The sequence below is a fragment of the Bactrocera oleae genome, chromosome 4, assembly GCF_042242935.1.
Source record: "Bactrocera oleae isolate idBacOlea1 chromosome 4, idBacOlea1, whole genome shotgun sequence".
NCBI classification, from domain to species: Eukaryota; Metazoa; Arthropoda; class Insecta; order Diptera; family Tephritidae; genus Bactrocera; species Bactrocera oleae.
Window position 1 is genome coordinate 56,191,312 of NC_091538.1, and position 17,709 is coordinate 56,209,020.

The 17,709-nt window shown below is 33.2% G+C and overlaps 1 protein-coding gene across 2 annotated transcripts in view; it reads right to left on the minus strand.

The window, feature by feature from the left end:
• Positions 1–7,500: 7,500 nt before the first annotated feature.
• LOC106618802 (protein G12) overlaps positions 7,501–17,709 on the minus strand; it is a 37,491-nt gene continuing 27,282 nt past the window's right edge. The window contains exons 1-2 of one of the 2 annotated variants that reach the window (XM_014236689.3): positions 8,808–9,394; positions 7,501–7,698 (exon numbers count right to left, since the gene is read on the minus strand). In XM_014236689.3, the coding sequence (XP_014092164.1) occupies positions 7,594–7,698; positions 8,808–9,380 (678 nt within the window). In that variant the 5' untranslated portion in view covers positions 9,381–9,394 and the 3' untranslated portion in view covers positions 7,501–7,593. Of the gene's footprint in view, positions 7,699–8,807; positions 9,395–17,709 lie in introns of those variants that run through there. The other variant, XR_011396234.1, reaches the window with a different exon arrangement.

Sequence of the window (17,709 nt, forward strand, 5' to 3'; positions counted from 1 at the left end):
TTCTTGTTTTGCCTTAAATTTAACATCAGCATGAATAGCTCAAAAAAAGGGAATGGGCTACTAATATCAACGGTTCAAGTTTGAGATATATGATACATGCATACTAAAAACCATTTTATTTCTAGTACAAGTTTTTAAAGATATATGACTTCTGTTTTAAATAAATAATAGAAATGTCACTATTTTGGCTTTATTAGCTCAAAAATTTCATGCTACTCATGACAGTGTCTAATGAAGATCGTCGCTGGGCTCAATATTGCAATTTTGAAATAAATGTTCACCATTTTGCAACGTTGTGCAACAGTAAGTTGTTGTATGGTAATTTAAAAAATAAATTGTAAACGACACGCTGTATAAATATTTCAAAGCTTTAAGATTAAACGTACGCCTAAATAATGTTCGAGACACCTCTCATTTTCAAAATCAGTGAAAATCTGTATAGCCAAGTTATTTTCAGAGTGGTCGACTGAAGTCCTCCATTCGCCAGTCATTGATAGGTTTTTCAAATTTAGAATTGCGCTTCAAGTCAAACTATTTTTCATTATCGTTTGTATGTTAAACGACGATCGACTAAAAAATTGTTCTTCTGTTATCACACAATTTTTCACTACATTATATTTAACTATGTATAAACAACTCCATTATTATGTAATAATCGTACAAAAATATTAACTTCAACGCACTGTAATCGCTAATCAACACAATAATTGCAAAAGTTTTCGTCAACTATAAATAACACACACACAAGCACCCAGCCATAAACCAAGAGCAACTCAGCCATCGACGCAAATGAAAAACCATAAACCGTCAAGGACAGCTGCTGAAAAGCCAAAAGTCTGCGTATAAGTATATATGTAGGTATGCAAGTAAGTATGTAAGTATGTGTGTAAGTAAGTAGTAGACCAATCATAAACTCAAATATTTGTTAATTTCATTTGGCCCACTTTATTATCCGCTTTTTGTGGCAATAATCCGTGGTAAATCCAAACCACGCCAAAGTAATTAAGCCAAACAAAACAAAACAAACGCGTCGGTATAAAGGGAAATGACAGTCGTTAAGCGAAATAAAGCGAATTAGAGTGATGAATCAACGCCTTGGAATTAAAATTGAATGACAAAATATTTCGCCGAGATAATTGTGGCACGTGAGTTGGCGGCACGTAGGAGACACGCCATTTAAGTAGTTAAATATTAGGCTCATCAGAAACTTTTTTTATGAACACCAACTATTATTTGACGCAGTTGGGGATAGTTATGGTGTAATAGTTTAAGAAATATTGGTGTCGAAATATACATAGGAAACTTTAAGATAGCTTTAAGATTGCCAAATCAACTGAGAGCCTACTGATGTGAGAAGAAAAATCTTCTTCATGAATCGCAATCTGAATAGACTTGATCTAATCAAGAGCTCTCTACACGCCAGTATTCAACGAAAATATTCGGGAAATATGTTATATCGTTACAACAGTAAGAAAAAAAGTAACATTTATAGAATTTTTCAGTTTCCTTCTAGAGCTTTACAACCAGGTTCAATGCCAGCTTTCTATCAAGCTGCTTTGCATCACTTACTGAACAGTTTACTCAGTTGTGAATAAGTCAAATAGATGTTATATGAAAAAATGGTACTAACTTTAATTTAAATAAATGTTAAATTGACCAACTCGGCATCTTGGACTGTAAACGGCTCTAAAAAAAAAAACATCCCTCTGAAAATTGCAGAATGAAAATTTCAGAATTTCTTTAAATATGTTAGAGGTTTAATATAAAAAGTTTTGAGGCCAAAATTTTCCTGCAATCGTTACTTTTTACGATTTTGAAAAATTCAAAATTTTTTAATTTTGGTAGTTTTTCAAATTTGTTTCAACACAATTTTTTCCCATGCTTTGTTTAATATATAGTAGTTTCTGAGATATTAAATAAATAATAATAAACTTATAAAATCGGGAAAACAGTGAAATTTTCCATTTCGCATAACTCTTAGGGACATTTTTTAAAAAAATTTTCCTTTAGCAGAACTTTGTTTTGTGATAAGACAAAACTTTCCACCAAAATTCATTCGAATCGGTTAGGGTCGCGTCCAACTATTTGTCTATTTGACATGGAATGACTAATATTCAGAAACGACTCTCCTATATGTTTTTTGCCTAGTTATTTCAAAAGAAAACAAGATATAGCGTTAATTTCAGCTGCACCGTAGCTATGATACCCTTTACACGTGCATTTTTTTAAGCATAAAATTGTATAAAAAATTCTTTTTCTCGATTTTGATCGAGCAAGTTAAATGACAGCTATATGCCTAAGTGGTCCAACAATATGTTTGAAGATTAGAGTGATACTTTAGATAATGAAATTTTGTGATGATACCTTGTCAACTAAAAAAGTCTTCATACAAGGACTTGAGTTGGATCGGTCAGTTTGTATGGCAGCTATATGGTATAGCGGTAAAATATAGGCGGTTTCAATAAATGAGTAGCTTGTTGATGAGGTAAGAACATGTGTACAATTTCAGGTTGATATCTCAAAACCTGAACGAACAGACAGGCAGACATAGCTAAATCGACTTAGCTTGTTAAGCTGATACTTTATATGTATATTTTCCTTTTTTACTTTTGTGTGTTACAAACATCGTGGCAAGCTTAATATACCCTGTTCAGAGTATAAATATAGGTCAACAATCTTCCTCGATGTTCTTTAAATATGACGTATTCTGTAGCAAATTCCTTTAGTTTTGGAAAACCTTTACAGAGATACCTCTTAAAATCTATCATACCATTGTTTCGCTATATTTCTTTCCAAAAGGCTATGAATTAATTTAAATATTTATCTGCGATTGGTAACTATTCTAATATGATTTATTGGCAGATGATTGATTCTAAGGTTATATTTCTTCCATAATAAGAATTACTACTACTGCTACTTTTTATATTTGAATAATTTACTTGTTAAACTTACACATCACACCAGACTGACCATTAAGCAAAATTTTATGTTATTTGATGGAATTTAGACAAAATCTTAAAATATGACGCTTATTCCTTCTAGTTATGAAAAATCTTGATATAGAGACCATACTTTTCTTTCGGTGTTTACTTTTTATGTCACAAATAATACTGACTGAATAAAATATTCATGAAAAATTAATAAAATTCGGCCGATTAAATTAAAAATGTAGAACTATTAAGCATTTTTCAGTTATCAAAAAATCTTGCAAAATCTATTAGAAACCACAGAGCCTACTGAAAAAGATGAATCCTTCAGTTTTGGGATAACTTCACGACTTACATTCAACCAAAGGAAGGGAAGCTCAACTAAAAATATACATTTATTAATCCTCCAGCTGTGTTTCTATAATAAGAATAATTGCTGATAATTTATGGAAATTCGTACTCTGTAAATAACTGGACTAATGCTTGGCCAATCCACTAAATCTCTTACAAAACTAAAAATTGCAAGCAAAAATAAATCACTGTGTACCCAATAAAAGCGTGAGTAATAAAAGAGGCCATAGACTCATATAGAGAAATATGTACAAAGATACAGTTACTAATTCTTACAGCCCGAAAATTGCCGCAATAAAAGCAGTATTTGCCATTTTGCTGATTTTCTACTACAATGCATTTGAATTTCGCTCGGTTGTCCAACAAACGCCAAAGCATTTTTCCACTTGCTATGCGTTAGCATTTCCTTTGGCAAATTTTATCGTCTGCTGTCGCGACATCAATCATGCATTTGACTGCACTAAAGGGAGCCATTACACAGGCGGCATGCAACAATTTCCTTCACAAGTACACACACATATATAGCGCATTGTTTTTGTACGCTGAGATGTATATGCGCTGCCTGCGGCATCTTAGATTTATGCGCGCCGATAATTAGCGATAAATCAAGTGGTAATTTGGTGTAAATGAATAAATAGCCATTCTGATTGTCATTTTGCCTTTGGCGCATTTCATAGCACACACAATGCATTGCTGCGAATGCGACGCAGCAATGGCAATTGCTGAGTTGAAAATGTGTGAGCAATCCACTGTTAGCTATGGTACTCGTAGTACATAGTATGTGGCGTTCAGCACTAAGCTTTGGAAAATGTTCCTTAGAATGCTGGACAAGCAATGAAGTACTGCTCAAATTAGAAAATACTGGTTTTCCCTACCGACACAAGGTGAGAATAGTTTGTTTGTTGTGTGTTGTTTGCGCAGAATCGCTCTTGTTCTGCTACATTTACAGTGCATATGTTAATGGCATGCTTATAACTTTTGATTTGTTTTCGTATTAACATTCTATTCTAGTTGTTAACAGTTAACATTGCTGTTATAAGCAGTATAGCATCACTGTTATACCAAATCGTCTCGAAATTTGTTGCTACACCTGAAAATATTAATTCTTCGTTTTGATAGCATTAACATGGCTGTTAACATTGCAGTACAATATAAATTTAATTGTTGTTAATGTCCGTTTGTTAGAGGTATGTTAAGTCAATGCTAACGATGGTGTTAGGAGTAATGCATTTAAGGAAATTTTAAAGTTATTTATTTGAATTAAATAAATAAATGTAAATAAATATATTTTTTCTATTTTTGTCTCAAGTCTCAAAATCTCTGATATTACAATACATAGTCATATGGGGCTAGCGCACCCCCGATTTGATAAATTTTGAGCACAATTATATACCGTTATTCGAAAAACACGCTCACATAATTTTATTAAGTTAACTCACACATTGGCCGATGGACTTTATACCGCATAAGTCAGCGGGAAGTTCCAAAATCTTTCTCTTAAGTGTGCGGGGGTTAAGGGCAGTATTGAGCCGATTCAACTAATTTTTTTACATACAGACATGTTATGAAAAGGGGTTTCTTCCAATTTTTATTATATATCTCACACATTGACATATATTTTTCGTAAACTTTTCGCCGTGAAACTGGGGTTCATATATTTGATATCTGGGGCTTGAACAGTTGTGATTAAATTTTGACAATTTTTAGATATATTCATAGGTTCTTGATTTGTATACTGAAAAATTAAATACTCAGATGAAATTTAAAGCTGCGTTATATGGGAAGCAGGCATGGTTATAGTTCGATTCCAACCATTTTGCACATTAATATAGAAATATCAGATGACTGTTATGTTCCGAATTTAGTTGAATTCGTTTTTTTAGTTCCAGAGATATGTAATTTCATCTAAAGTTGGGCGGTGCCATGCAAATCGTCCAAATTTGACACCAGCTCCTATAATGCCGTTTTGTACCATTTCATCCTGGATGTAAAACTGACGCATTTAGTTATTATTTTATCGCACTTTTAGCTAATTTTAACAAAATCGTTATATGAGGAGTGGGCGAGGTTATCAATCGATTTCACATATATGCACACTGTCGTAAGAGGATTTGTCTTATGCAACATGTTGAAAAATAATACTACTGTCGTGGTAGCTCTTCACCAAATATAAAAACGGTTATATTTCAATATTTTTTAAATTGGTTACCGTAGGTACGAACACTCTTGGGATACATATACATATATGTATGGGCAGCCTTGAGATTAAATTTTTCGATTTTAGTTATATTCCTTATACAAACTTCAGATACTTTTGTTCCGTATTTTATTTCTGTCTTCAAATGCCGATTTAAATACGGGAGAGCTTAAAATTAGTATTCCTGTACAATTTCGCCGAATTAGGCCAGCGGTAGACACATATATTATATTATGTACTACCCGCCTTTATAGCAAACCATAGAAAGCTGTAATAAGCTGTAGCAAATAACAGTTATTCATATACAAATTTATGGATTTACAAACTACTATACTTGACCAGGTCTCGACGTAAGTAAAACACTATTAAGAAAATCAATGTTTGTAAAATGCATAATTTGCATAAATATACTCGGAATCAAATCTGCAACTTCTAATGGTCGAAAAACTAATTTTCTTAATGTAAAAATCACCTTAATAAACCGCCATTGCAAAATACCTAAACAAGAAATTTATGTGGGTTAACTCTCCTGACACAGGTATGCAACTTTGCACCATAACGGCCATTACTTTCATATTCATGCCAGGTGGATTCAATTCCGAGGAAACATTAAAGTAACCAGGAGAAAACACACCACTACGGCGGACGGCCATAGGCTCAACATTTTTATAGCGAACATAAAAATCAATAATTTATTTTCTGGTCGGGGAATATACTTTCTATTTCTAAATGATACGTAAGCAGAAAAAACAAAACCCAAAAAAGAAGTAAAAAACAAAATGAAGTGCCAAAACATGGACGGAGATGGCAAAGCGAGAAAAGCGAAAATCTGGTAAATTTCGGCGCACGAATTTCATAATTTATATAATATTATATGATGCGAGAAAGTGGTAATGCCTAAAAGCATACTTTGCTTTTTAACCCGTCACAATATGTATGGCCCCCGCTTGAGCCTGATGCTGGCAACAGGAAGCGACGTGTTACGAATGGTTGCTTAGAGGCTGTGCACGATTCGTTGGTTGCCACATTACTTCAGACGAATTCGATGTGCGCGAAAGAAAATATGAAATATAAAAAATTTTACACTTGGCTAATTTCGCTTGGCTGCGGAAGCACAGCGCGTCGAAAGTGTCGACGGCAATCGAGCTTGGCGATGTCGTTCAACAAACGCATTTCCTACGACAAACGTACGACGAAGGAATGCTAAAAAGTATTGCAATATTTTGTTGGCGTATGCTGTAAACTTTTACTTGATTTGTGGTATTAAATAATATGTACTTACCTACTTTTGTGATTAGCCATGCGAGAGAGTACTATTAAAGCATGAAGTAGGCTGAGACTACGGATTTCACTTGAAATAAATTGTATTCGAGAGCCGCAATGACCTGTGACCTCATCTTTTCAAAATGAAAAATGGCGAAACATACCTTTGCGGTCACTTTCGTGACATATTCGATGTCAAGGAAGGTAACAAAATATTTTTTGTTGCTAAATAAGTGAAAAGAATGATAAAATAAATAATAAAGAACGGACTGAACTTTTGTATTGTTCTCGCTTATGTTTTTAGATATTTAAAGTAAGTTACGACCTCTTTGCTTTTTGCGTATCATTTGTCGTCGCCAAAAATAAAAAATCTTTTCATGATTCTAAGGGAAAATTTCGCGTAATTTCCATGTAACTAAGTCATGAAGAGCTGGAAATTCGCAGAAAACACAAACATATTAACAATTTTATATTTTTCCTTTCTCAACTTTATTGTCACCTAACTTCTTTTTATTGCTACATAAAATAACAGTCCGAGTATCTGAGTAAAACGGGTTCATTTCAAGGAAAAGCAAAATAAAAACACAGAAAGAAGGCTGTCTGAAATAAATAAAGAAGGTGAAAATTTTAGCTGAAAAGGTGTTATAATTATTAGATGACGTATAAGAGCAAACAAATTTAACGTTTCTCTGTTGTAAATTGTCGAATTGTCTCATTCACCCTGAAAGTATATATCCTTCAGATTTTTTAATTATTAATTAATTTATTATGTTGCTCGGCTATAAAATAAATAATTAAACCTTTCAATCCTTTTAAAAAGTTTAAAAAGTAATAAACAGCTTTGTCTGCAGATAATTACGGACCCCAGCTGAGCACATTAAAGCCAATCTTGATTATATTATCAACGTCAATGAAATTTTGATTTAGCTTACGAATGGGTGCGGCCAGATTTGGAGACTTCTGTAACGAGAAGAAGAAAACAATAATATTTAATACAGATTTTTAGAATAATATAATATTTAACTTGTAGTGTATAAACAAAAAATTGAATTATGTTATCGATTATTTTTAATTGATAAATTGATTCACAGAGAGAAATATAATTTATGATGGAGCCTTGAACAAATACTTGTATATAAACTTAAAGGCTACCTATTGAATAAAGGGTGGTATCGATTACCGATAAGGAAAATCAATTAGCGATAATCGAAAATAAAACTTATTGCTAATAAGAATCGAAATACGGTAATTTGGTTTTTTAAGAAAATACATGAAATTCGTTCGTTCACAATAAAATCTTCTAAAGTTATCTTCAAGAGCAGCTGTTAACAATAATCGATCTGAAATTCCATCTATGGTATATCGATATTTGCATATGTTAAAAAAACGATATATTTTACTTTTTGGTTTATTATCATTTTAAAGTAAAAAATAAAAAACCCACTTAATGTGCGGAGATTAATAATAAGGTTAAATTAATGATTAGAAAAACTTTTAAAAATTCTTCCAGATATCAATGACAAAATCAATAGTGATAACAAAAACTGCTATATATGAGAATATAAATTAAATTTGAAAAAAACCTATTTATATGCAAAAAGCTTAAAATTAATTAAACAACAAAATGTTGAGAACTCTGCTCGATATATCATATGGTAGTCAGACGTCTGGCATATCAACCCAGAGTAAATGCTTATACACAAAACAAAAAATTTAAATTAAAACAAAAAATTTAAATAAATCGTTTTAGGTTTTAAAACTTCAGGTTGTGCACTTAATTTGTGGTTAATATCGAACAATTATTAAAACAATCGAAAAAATTATAAATTCATAAGTCGATAACGAGAAATCATTAGTCGATTTTGAGGCGTAATCGAACAGGCAGAAACAAATTTTGAAAAGTAAAAAAATATATATCGCAGAATGGCTTGAAAATATGCCTAAAAAATTTAAAAAGTTAACGTTTTAACGCCAATACCAACACAAACTTTTAGAATCCAGCTTATAAAAAGATGCGCCGCCCATACTGAACTTATCAACAAACTCTACGTCCCCAAATATTCACTCACCCTCGTTTTCTGCAACAAGCTCCCGAACTCCTCGCTACGCACAGTTCGATATAGCTGTGAAAATTCACCGCCCGCCTGCACTTTTCGCGCCATTAAGCTGGCGAAACGTGCACGCGGCAACTCACGCACCACATCGCCGAGAAAATCGGACACCATGCGTTGGAACATCATGTTCACCGGTACCTTGGATGCTATATTGAAGGCGCGCAGTTGATTTGGTATGCTATCAATGATGGTGGTAACATCGAAAGCGCCACCATCGCTTTGCATTAAGCTGAGAAGCTCTGCAAAGTCACTGGTATTACGTATCTGCTGCCAAGTGGCGGAAAATTCCGGACCGCGTATGAATGCCAAAGCGCTGCGAAAACGCGCATCGACAATGTAATGATGAGCGGCAATATAACCAATGCGGCGACGTGGTAACAGCGCCTGGAAATCACGCAGATCGGATTGCAAATCGGTGCTAGCGGTATTAACGGTAGTGCTGGTGCTTGTGGGAGCTGCAGCGCGCGTGAGGGTAGCCACGCCGAATATGGCAAGGCTAACTGTTGCTACGAAGGCGCTGAAATGCATGTTTATTAAAGGCTGTAGTGTTGTGGACCGTGCAGATTTGAGCTGATTAACGGAACTGCGGTTTGGTCGGTTTTAAATGTGAAAGTAGGTGGTTCTGTGGTTTTTATTGGAAATATTGGCGCGTTTAAGTCGCGAAATTTTAATGTTGCAAAGAAATTTTTTGTAATAATACATAGTTATTCATTGTCGATGAATGAAACTAATTTTGCTAGTTTGTTATTTATTTATGATAATAGTTTTTGGTTATTGGCAGTTTGCGTCTTATTTATGAGCCCTTCGGGCTATGCTGCTAATTTTTTGTGCAAACAAATTGAACTAAGCCGGCGTTCAGCTCGATTTGAGTTGTTATTTTATGCAAATTATTATTTTTGTTTACCTTAAAAATTGAAGAACGTCTAATTGTACTATATTTTAAATACCAACATTTGAAGAAAATTGAAAAAAAAGATATTAAAAAATACTTTAAAATATATTGAAGTAGCAAAACTTGCAGAAATGTAAAAAAAATCGTCTAACATTGATTTTATATGCTACTGCAAATACCAAAATTTACTAAAATGTGTAAGACTTTCGCTTTCGTAAATAATTTTTATACCTTGAACAGGGTTTTAAGTTTGCCGCGAAGTTTGTAATACGTAATAATATAGGAAACGTCACAGACCCTATTAATTATATAAATGAATGATCAGCATGACGAGTTGAATTGATTTAGCCATGTCCGTCTGTCTACCGTTTGTTCTTATATCTGTATATACGCGAACTAGTTCATAAATTTTAGTGATATCGATCTGAAATTTTTCACACGAATTTTCTCTCGAAGAAGCTGCTTATTTATGGGTACCGCTAATATCGAACCATTACAGCACGATTAAAATTAAGTTCCTGTATAGAAAACTCTTTTATTTCAAAATACATATTCACGAAATTTGGCATGGATTATTGTTCAATATAACGGTACAATATCCGAAGAAATTGCTAATATCGGAACAGCATAGCATATAGCTGCCATATAAACTAAACGATCAAAATCCAAAAGCCGAATATTTATAAATTACCACTATAGCATATAGCTCCCATAAATATATAATAATAATATTATTGCATTTTTTTTACGAGATATCTTCCCGAAATTTGGAATGAATCATTATCTAAGAAAATAATGGAATCTCTGAAGAAATGGTTCAGATCAAATTACTATAGCATCTAAATGTCATACAATAGGAATCAAGATCTTTTAGGCAATATTTTGTATTTGTGACGGATATTATAGCTTCGGTGCAACTGAAGTTAATGTTTTTTCTTGTTTTTTTTATAATTTTTATATTATTTCAAGTCAAATTGACTTGCTGCTCCCTCTCGGGTCGTCAAAGCAATTTATTATGTGATCGCTAATACCCTTGCAACAGATTTGCTTTGCCCAATTGCAAACACTTCAATAGAATCGCTCAAACAAGTTACCTACAAATTGTGCAAAAATGTGCAGGCGCCCAAAAATAGAGCAAATATGGTAAAAATGCAGTTTTGAATGCGAAAAAATATTGCTTGCATTGCAAAAAATTATAAAAAACAGAAATAAAAAGTTTAAAAAGAATCAGTTGCCACATGCTAGCCGTTACAACAAACGAGCAAACAAGTAATTTCGTCGCACAACTAGATAGACAAATTGGTTGCACGACCAATGCACACGCGCTCTTTACTAAAGTAGAGACACATACAGCCACAAGTACTTTTATTTGACTACAAATTGGCGCTGGCAAACAAGCAGTCAGCGCCGGCACCTAGATCAACTGGCCGCCTCATTCGGCTCAAAAACACTTTCTATGGCGCTGATAGTTACAATTTTTGTGTGCCGTTGCCCAATATCATTGAGTAGCCAAAAAGTAAATATGAAGCAAAAATAGCAATCGCACACATTTAGCAAACATCCACAGACGAAAAAAGGCGCAAATAAATCGAACATATAGTAGCTAGTGCAAACCTATGTATATGAGTGTGTATGTAGGTGTACCACATATGTACGTGTGTGTGTGTACTCCGTGCAAATGGGCAGTCAGCCAAGCAGCGAAAGTGATTTAAGCGCAGACAGTTACTAATTGAACGTGAAAAGAGGCGCGAATGTAGCGAAAACGTCAACAAAAAAAACTCGACAGTTTTCTCTTCTTAATTGTTTAATAATCGCTTTATGTTCTCATATTATGGTAGTGAATCAGACGTTGTTTTATTTATGAGCACAAATCATGCATTTAAATTATTTAATGAAAATAAACTGCCTTTAATATTTACTATATTTAATATATTTATGTGGAATTTTTTCTCAACACTACATAATTAGAATGACCATTTTTTGTTAGCCACAGCTGTTTTCTACGTTGTCCAACGCTGTTTCGATCATCTCCGATTTCATAACGATGATTTTGGTACGAAGTTTGGTCTGGAACCAATCAATAAACAAAATATTGCTGCCATACACTTCGTGACTAGAATAATTCTACGAAAAAGAAGTCAAGAGAACTCACAACAAGAGTTCTGAGTGATCTGGGCGATAATGTTTTTAATCGAGTTTTTCGTTTTGCAAACGCCGGCGCAAATCTATAAATTAGTATCGAATTAATTTTCAGTTCTACAATTATGATAATTTTGTTTATTATGACAACGCCAACGATATGCAAGTTGAGTTAACACTACGTATACTGAACGATTATTTTCAGAGTAAGGCGTCAGAATTTCATCGCATTGCTTCATTATTAGGCGATTCGTAAATGGAATTGTGCTGAATTGGGGTTGCTAAAATATACAAGTTATCTAATCCTTTAAATGGGTTGAAACATATAAAAGTTATTCAATGTTTACATAAACACAAAAAGGATCGCAGGTCCTGTACATAAATTTTTTTAAAGTTGTTTTCTTAGAAACGATAACTATTTTGTTGGATAAGTATTTTTCAATAAAACATAGGAGAGCTAAATAAAATTAATTTAAAATTGCTCCTCAGGCTTTAAGTTGAACTAAAAAATTGCATATCTTTCTGGAATATCTATCAAGTACATTTATGACTGAAATTCTGAAAACTAACATATTGACTGTCACCAACTCGTAAATATTTAAATAAATATAACAGAAGCAAGTGTGGTTTAAAAAAATATGAAAAGTGGAAGTTATACCAGGCTCTATTAATTTTAAGCTATATGTGTGTAAGAAATTGATTACTCTCATAGAACGTTGCTTTAAATAGTATTAATTTCTATCTGAATTACTTGAGCAGCAATAAAAATTTCAAAATAATAAATACAATATAACGTCTATCATACCAAAACTGTTGTCTAAAAATAAATTTGATCCGAACTGACGATAAAGAAAAACTACTTTTTCACGTATTTTTTTAGTTTTCAGCGAATTTTGGTTTTGTCAGTTCGGTACAGAGCGCCATTCGCTAGATTGCTGAACTGTTTCGACGATATTCATAATAGCACGTATCGTTACTTGTAATATTGCGTTTGATGAATACAGGGTTCTCAGCTACGTATCAAGCATCTCTTTTGCGACCTCTACTCAATGCCGTTTTTGCAAAAGATTTAGGTCTTTTGGTATGAGTTTAGAATTGACATTAACTCAAAAATGTGGAGTCTATAATATATGTTTAGACTCTTTTCTTCTGCTTATATGACGATCATCATCTTCGAAATACTTCTGCTACGTTTTCAATGAAAATTAAAAATTTCCATCAAACTCTTTGTTACAAACAAACAACGACCAAACACACGCTAACTGACATATGGAGATCAAACTTTACACAAATGCCTTTTCAATGCATCTGGTTCTATAAAAAAGGTCTACATATTTGGAATACTATGTTCGACTTACATAGAACATAACTGGCTTATATCTGTCGAGCTTGAAATCGAGTAAATTTTCTTCTCGGTCAACAAGGAGAATATACTAAATACCAATATTTTATGTGCTTATGGGAAAGCCTTGTCAAGGCAGAACACTGAACTGAAAACGTTTGGCCATTGAGAGTGAATTTAGTACCGGATAGTATGGAAGTGATGAATGCTCCTCTAGTAGCATTATATTACCCACTCTACATATAAAGTTAGATCTGAAAAAAAACAGTTTGTAAAAGCTCTGTAGAATGTATTAAATATATCAGTAAAACCTTTCCGAAATCGAGCACAGAAAAAATTAAAGCTGGTATTTTTGACGGTTCTCAATTCGAATAAACTAATAAAGGAACAACATTTTACTGATTGTATGACAGATAAGAAGAAATGTGCATGGGTTGAATTTATTTGGATTGTATAAACTTTCATAGAAAATAAAAAGTCTTCAGACTATATTCAACACATTGAGCAGCTCACGTTGCTCTCCCAGAGACTAGTATGTAACGCGAGCATCAATATGTACTGCCTCTTCTAACATTTAGACCGCTTTCCAGGATAATTTAGGCAACTTAAGCGAATAACAAAGAGAACGCTTTCATCAGAATATTCGCACTGTGGAAGAGCGATACCAGCGTCGTTAAAATGCGAATAGGATGGCTGATTACTGCTGGAGCATTCAAAGCAAGACTGATGTTTTTACTCATGCAAGAAAAGCACATAAAAGAAAATGTTTGCCATGTTAAGTAAGAGCAATATATTTTTTGATTTTAAATCATATTATATTTGGCTAAAAATGTAAAATACTCAAGAAAAAAGCTGACTATAGACTTGAAATCAAAGTGGCAAAATCATACCAAATCGGGTTAGAAACTTCATAAAATAAAACTACTGTTTCGCAGTGTAAGCTTTCAGAGAAAAGTGATCATATCCACACTCCCTTATAAGATTGAGTATGAGAAAATATGAGCATGAAAATATGTGTTTCTTAATTGAAAACATAATAATTACTACTCATAACTAGAAAACGTGTTAACTTTGGCGAAAGCGAAAATTATAAGCATTCACAGGTGCATTTTTAAAGCATAACATAAAAAGGATATAAAAAATTATCTTTAACTTGATTGTGATAGGTAAGTTTGTATTGGTGGCATATGCATTAGTAGTCTGATCTAAACAATTTATTCGTAGATAGCAGCGTTGTCTTGCACAAAGCAATAAGGTTTCCATACAAGGGCTAGAGTTTGATCGATCAGTTTGTATGATTCTATTGTGGTCTGTTATTGATGGTTTCGAAAAGTGAGCAGCTTCTTGAAGAGAAAATTACGTGTGCAAAATTGTAGATCGATGTCTCAGAAACTGAGAGACTAGTTCGAGTATATTCGACAGATAGACAGATAGATGGTCAAACAGGCGTGGCTAAAGCGATTGAGTTCATCACGCTGATCAGTCGTGTATGTCCTTTATAGGGTTTCTGACATTTACTTTTGTGCGTTTTAAACTTTGTGGCAAACTTGTTATGCCCATTTCAGAGCATAATTTGTCAAGAGCAGTTTATGAATTGAATTTTTTTTATATATAAAAGATATTGATTGATTAAGAATTAGACCCACATATATAAATGAGTTAGCAAACTTTATATTCGCAATTTTTTTTATTTATCCTAAGCAGTTGACTATATTACTAGAGAAAGTTCAGAGCTCTTACGCGTTTTTATGACTGTAAAATATAAAAGTCAAGTTTACAATAAAACAATGCTTCACCATAGATTTTCGCTTCTGCTGCCTTGCAGATTATAGAAATAATCACCATAAATAAATACGAAACAATTGTGTAAATGAATGCAATTATTATGCAATAAACTATACTCGCACCTACAACAACGCATAAAAACTGCAAACAGCAGGCGGCACTCATATTGTATACACACACACACACAACCACTGGGATATAATTTGATGCATGCAAAAGCCATACAAACGCAAATGTAACTGTATAATGGCGCCCAAAAGTATGCTGCACTTACTCACACTTGAGCAAAATACACATGAAAATGGGTGGCGTTGAAGGATGCAGCGACAATCCAAACTGCGAAAGTTGGAAGTGTCAGTTAAAGTGAATTAATATACACAAATATATATAAACATTAATGCATTAGTATGTGTGTGTGTTTCGGCGTTGGCGTGCCAATGCTGGCTGCCGCAATTATTCTTAATTTCCGCATATGAGAAATGATCTCGTTAACAATTGTATAACGACATAAAAAAGCACACAACTACATATACATATTATTATATATATGTATATTCAGAAATGCATGTGTATGTGTGCTGTCGCCTAAAAGTCTGTTTCGGGTTGTGTTTTAAAATAATGAGCGCGCCTTGCTCGCAAGCTGCGAAGCAGTAAGTAGTAGACGCTGGCATAATGCTACGAAAATACGAAGAGGACCCCGCAATATATATATGTGTGTGTATGTGTGCGATATGATGGAGAATGTGCAAGTTGGTGCAATGAAAATTAATTTGAAATTGATATTACAGTTGATGTTCATTTGCAGCCGCACTGCGCTGGAGCCTTTTATATGCATTTATATATGCATATAAATAAATAAATATATATATATATGAAAATATATACATGCATACACATATATATACATACATAAATATTAAATTTCTTGTTTTTAAGTTTCGCTGTCTTTGCCAACTCGACTCGTTTCGTATCGGTAATACATCAATTTCTTGGCTTGCTGAGAGACACCCACACTATTTGGCATCGCTCTCTTTATCGAGTAGGCTGTTCGTGTTGTTATTGTATTTCTTAAGCAGCAATTTGTATTTTTTGTATATATGTGACTGCAGTTTTTTTGACAAAAAAGATTTGCACCACAGTCATATCGAATTTCAAATAAAGAAAAAAATATTCTCATGTGGGGAGATTTTGTTCTTAATGAATTGCTAAAGCTCCAACTGACAACAAAGTACTATAATATGTTTCAACAGCTTACATTTGTCTTTTAGGACTTGTTTTGATGAATATTGTTTTTACATTTTGTTTAAGGAAATCAATTCTTAATCTTAACAAAGCGAATACTCATTTTGAAGGCTCCGATATCATCTGAAATTGATCGTGGTTAGCGAGAGCATTCTCAAAGAGCGTTATTTTGGTCAATTTGGATGCAATGACTTTGTTGGGTTTTTTTTTTCTTTGCGAAGTGATGTTACAGAACGCAGAAAACTTGACGCTTCTATGAGAGAGAACTACTACAGTTGAATACATAAAAGTAAATATATATGTTTTGTAGTTCGAATAAGCCCTAAAAATATTAATATATTATAAATAATAAATACAAATTTATAAACAAAAAAGTATGGGACATGTGGTTCGTGAGATATTAAGTTTGGGTATTTTGAAAAAGGGGCTTAAAATGAAATTTCGTGTACTAGGAAGTAAAATCCAGGCAAGTAATCATTTGTTGGTAGTGTGTTAAATTTATAACAAGTCATAGAAGAACAGACGCCAATAAATAAAGTTGAAATCGAAGAAGGCTTTTAAGCATGAAAATGCCCAGAAAATCCACAAAAGAAAAGCTCAGATTTATCTTTATCTTTCACCTTTATCGTTATCTTTTTCTTTTTCTTTATCTTTATATTTATCTTTACCTTTATGTTTAGTTATATCTTTATCTTTAACTTTATCTTTATTTTTATCTGTATGTACGCGAACTAGTCTCCCAGTTTTTGAGGACTCTATAGCTTATAACTGCCATACAAACTGATTGATTAAAATCAAGTTCTTGTATGAAAACTTTTGTGATTGTGAAAGGTTTTGTAGCCTCAGTGCAACCGAACTTAACTTTTTGCTTATTATTTTATCGTTATCTCTATCTTTCTCTCTTTATCTTTATCTTCATCTTACTGCTTTTCTCATGAAGTCTTACTTTTTAACTGAGAAGCACATAGCATCACATATCATTGAAAAATAAAGTAAACCTTGTGTTTGCCAAACGCGTTCTACCGTTGGGCATTTTGCAATTTAAACAAGCCAACGCTCTCAGAGAATACGAAAACAAATACTCGAAATAACCACTAAGTAACCGCAAGTATACTTATAATTTATTTTACCACTACTTGAGCTGGAAAACTTGCATGCTTCTGCTGTTCAAACTAACTGAGAGGAAACTAAATGAGTTGTCTTGTCAGACAAAAGAGGTGAGTGTGTGTTGGGGTCTGCATTCGGAAGCGTTGACCATTGTTTTGTTTGTATATTTTTATGTATGCTTTTGAACAACTAAGAGCTAGTGCAGTGAGCGCTTGTTATTTTTACATTTTCCTTATTTCATTTCATTGTTTGTGTGTGCGTGTTCGCACAGGAAATGTGCTGGAGTAATATTAACAAGACAACACAACAATAACAATATCAATTTCATCAAATTGCCAAAAACCAACCAA